A 3,469-nucleotide genomic window follows, 5' to 3' on the forward strand; every position below is an offset into this window, starting at 1 on the left:
CAACAACAACAACAGACACAACAACAACAACAACAATAGTAACAATATCAACAACAATAGTAACAACATCAACAACAATAGTAACAACAACAACAACAAAAGCAACAACAACAACAGCAGCAACAACAATAGTAACAACATCAACAACAATAGTAACAACATCAACACCAGCAACAACAACAATAGTAACAAAAGCAGCAACAGCAACAACAATAGCAGCTGGAACTCAAAATTACTTGAAAAGAATGCAATAGCGTTGACAGAATGTATTTGTAAAAAGAAAATGAGTTGACTTGAGTCAAGGCAATGGCAGAAAAGATTGAATTTGTATTTTTGATATGAGTCACGGCATAGACCTGTCCCCGTCGTCTTACGCAAGAAAAATTCTGAAATTATGCAAACTGAGCTAAAATATGTGAAATTATGCGATTCTGTCAGTTTTAACAAAGAATGATAAAGGAAAATAATCAGAAATTATGCAAACAATGATCAGATTTTGCTTAATAATTATGCGGGGTGCATAAAACCACGAGGACAGATTGACAGAGGTGGTACCTTTGACTTGAGTCAAGGCGTGAGAGAAAGGCTCCTCTGTCTCATACGTTGTCCGGTTGACAAAGTGGTCAAAGTTCTTCACACAGATGTCTCTGATCACATCCAGGTCGCAGATGACCATGAAAGGTTGTTTTCCTCTGTACAGGCCGTAGACCTACAAGGGGAAAGGATGGGGGGAGGGTGGGGAGGGGGAGGCGAGACACAGATGAGCATGTTATTGAAGGAGCCTTGTTATATAGGGGAAAAAGTGGTCGGGTAGAGGGACAATTTAATTTAAACAGGATGTGCTCCAGATGCATGGTATTATGCCTCTTAGACCGAATTTTAATGTGCAAATTGTGGAAGCTAGTTTCTGGGACAAAAATGTTTTACCTCAAAAGTAGGTGACAAATTTTCAGGAGCCTAAAATGTTTACACAACATACATATAACACTAACATATATGATTTTTATAACACAACACAACACAGCACAACGCAACACGGCACCATAAAATACAACACAGCACACTACAACACAATACAACACAAGGCAATACAATGCAATACAATACAATACAAAACAGCACAACGCAACACAACATACCCTCTCGCTCTTGTACTTCTGGTAGGCCTGCCGGTGGTAGTTGGAGATTCCATGTTTCAACTCCAAGTGGAAGTTCCCGATGATGGGCCAGGGGGCGGGGCCCGGCACGCCCAATTTTCGGAACAACCTGAGTGAGCTGGACATGTAGAAGACGTAGACCACCAGCAGGAGTACCAGGCTCAGCAATGCCCAGCTCAGAACTGACAGCTCCATCATGCCTGCCAACAGCTGTTGGTTGGTTGTGGAGGAAATGATATTTCTATATATTATATAATATTCCTTCTTGTGCCTTGTCTTCTAGGTTTTGAGTCTCTATTGATAGAAACCGGGTTGTTGTGACCTGCGAAAGAAAACAACGACCACGTTAAGCCAATTCCACCATAAACGGGTTAATTGTATACACACACAATGCATTATAGACTTTAGGAAGGTTAACTATACGTTTAGACTGTAGGTGTGTATGGTACATGACTAACCCACAGAAACGAACTCACTTGCTTTCGTGTTTGATCTCAAATTTAGGTACTTTTGAATGACCGTAAAATGTGCGATTAATAATACTGCATGTATGAAAGTACTGTAGAAAAGACATTTTCCCCAGCCGACTTGGCAACAAATAAATCTACAACAACGTGAGGAAGTTAGCGTAACACTAAGGTGAGTCAGAGCAACCATGCCTGATCTAACTTGAGTGGATGATCATCACATGCGAGCAATGCACTGGGAGTCGGCAGAGTGGTCAATTTATAGCCATGAGGCGTGTGTGTGTGTGTGTGTGTGTGTGTGTGTGTGTGTGTGTGCTTGCCTCGACCTTCCAGGATTTCAAGCGCCTTCGACCGTCGTGAACTGCAAACAGAGACCAGGAACAGAAGAACACTGAGTCCTACGTTTGACCTTTGACCGCCACCACCGAATACGTTAAGGACAGAGATAGCGCGTACGCCTCTCCAAGTTGGCTCTCTGCCATTTTGGAGCAAAACTAGACCCAGTTAGTCTAAATGACGTCTTATTTCATTTCGCTCAAGAACAAGGCATCACTTTCGGTTCTTGAGCCCGACTGTGTTTTAGATAGAGTGAAATACTCTCTGGGCCATACTTATCATGAAGAGTTGGCGACTGCTCTTATTCTGAACATGCAAAGACATTTTAAAAAAGCGCACACAAGATGAAATAGGACTAATTATCATACTAATTATTACACAATAATAGACCTACATGAACCGCGAGGGAGAGAGAGAGAGAGAGAGAGAGAGAGAGAGAGAGAGAGAGAGAGAGAGAGAGAGGAGAGAGAGAGAGAGAGAGAGAGAGAGAGAGAGAGAGAGAGAGAGAGAGAGAGATTGGATTTTTCCTGCACTCATTGTCTTTTCAGCTCACTGTCCTGTTGGGCGTCCAAACCCTACCTGAGTTGTCTTAGTCTGACACAAGGGTCAGACTGATCACTTTAGAGACACATAGATCAGACTGAACCTTTTTAGAGACATATAGGTCCGACTGAACAGTACGAATAACCAGAACAAAATTTATGCGTCATCAAGAAGCTAGGGAAATCACCAGCTCTGTGCACGACGCAGCAGTAGTCATAACTGTACTGTCTGTCCACTCTTCCACTCCCTGTCCACTCTCCCACTGTCAGTCCACTCTTCCACATCTTCACTTTCTGTCCACTCTTCCACTGTCTGTCCACTCTTCCACAACTGTACTATCTGTCCACTCTTCCACTGTCTGTCCACTCTCCCACTGTCAGTCCACTCTTCCACATCTTCACTTTCTGTCCACTCTTCCACTGTCTGTCCACTCTTCCACAACTTCACTGTCCACTCTTCCACAACTGTACTGTCTGTCCAGTGACTGTCCACTCTTCCACAACTTCACAGTCCACTCCTCCACAACTTTAGTCTCTGTCCACTCTTCCACTGTCTGTCCACTCTTCCAGGACTTCACTGTCCACTCTTCCACAACGGCACTGTCGGCCCACTCTTCCACACCGGTCCTCGCCACCCACATATTATCTTGACCTGTGCGCGGTTTTCCATCGGTGTGTCTTCCACAATGACGGGATCTGGTACCGCGCAGATAACAGAACTGAGATAACATAGATCGACATGTGTTTGCCTGGCGCCCAAGTTGGTAGGACATACGTTGATCTAACGTATGCTATGGCAACATAATAGTAGTAGTAGTAGTAGTAGTAGTAGTAGTAGTAGTAGTAGTAGTAGTAGTAGTAGTCTTGGAGTAACTATATAGGGAGAGGCCCTAACGTTGCGTCGCCCGCTCAACAGTTCCAACCAAGTTGAAGCCGAAAGGGCGGAGCTTATCGGGCCTGCCGCCAT

General features: G+C 43.9%; 1 protein-coding gene across 1 annotated transcript in view; it reads right to left on the reverse strand.

Annotated features, from left to right (window-relative positions):
- Positions 1-1,583, reverse strand: part of LOC101852816 (cytochrome P450 3A16) — a gene marked incomplete at its 3' end in the record, with an annotated part of 7,003 nt that extends 5,420 nt beyond the window's left edge. The window contains 2 exon segments of the mRNA XM_013090539.2: positions 556-709; positions 1,140-1,583. Of these exon segments, the coding sequence (XP_012945993.1) occupies positions 556-709; positions 1,140-1,355 (370 nt within the window).
- Positions 1,584-3,469: the final 1,886 nt, after the last annotated feature.

The sequence above is a fragment of the Aplysia californica genome, unplaced genomic scaffold (assembly GCF_000002075.1).
Source record: "Aplysia californica isolate F4 #8 unplaced genomic scaffold, AplCal3.0 scaffold01326, whole genome shotgun sequence".
NCBI lineage: Eukaryota > Metazoa > Mollusca > Gastropoda > Aplysiida > Aplysiidae > Aplysia > Aplysia californica.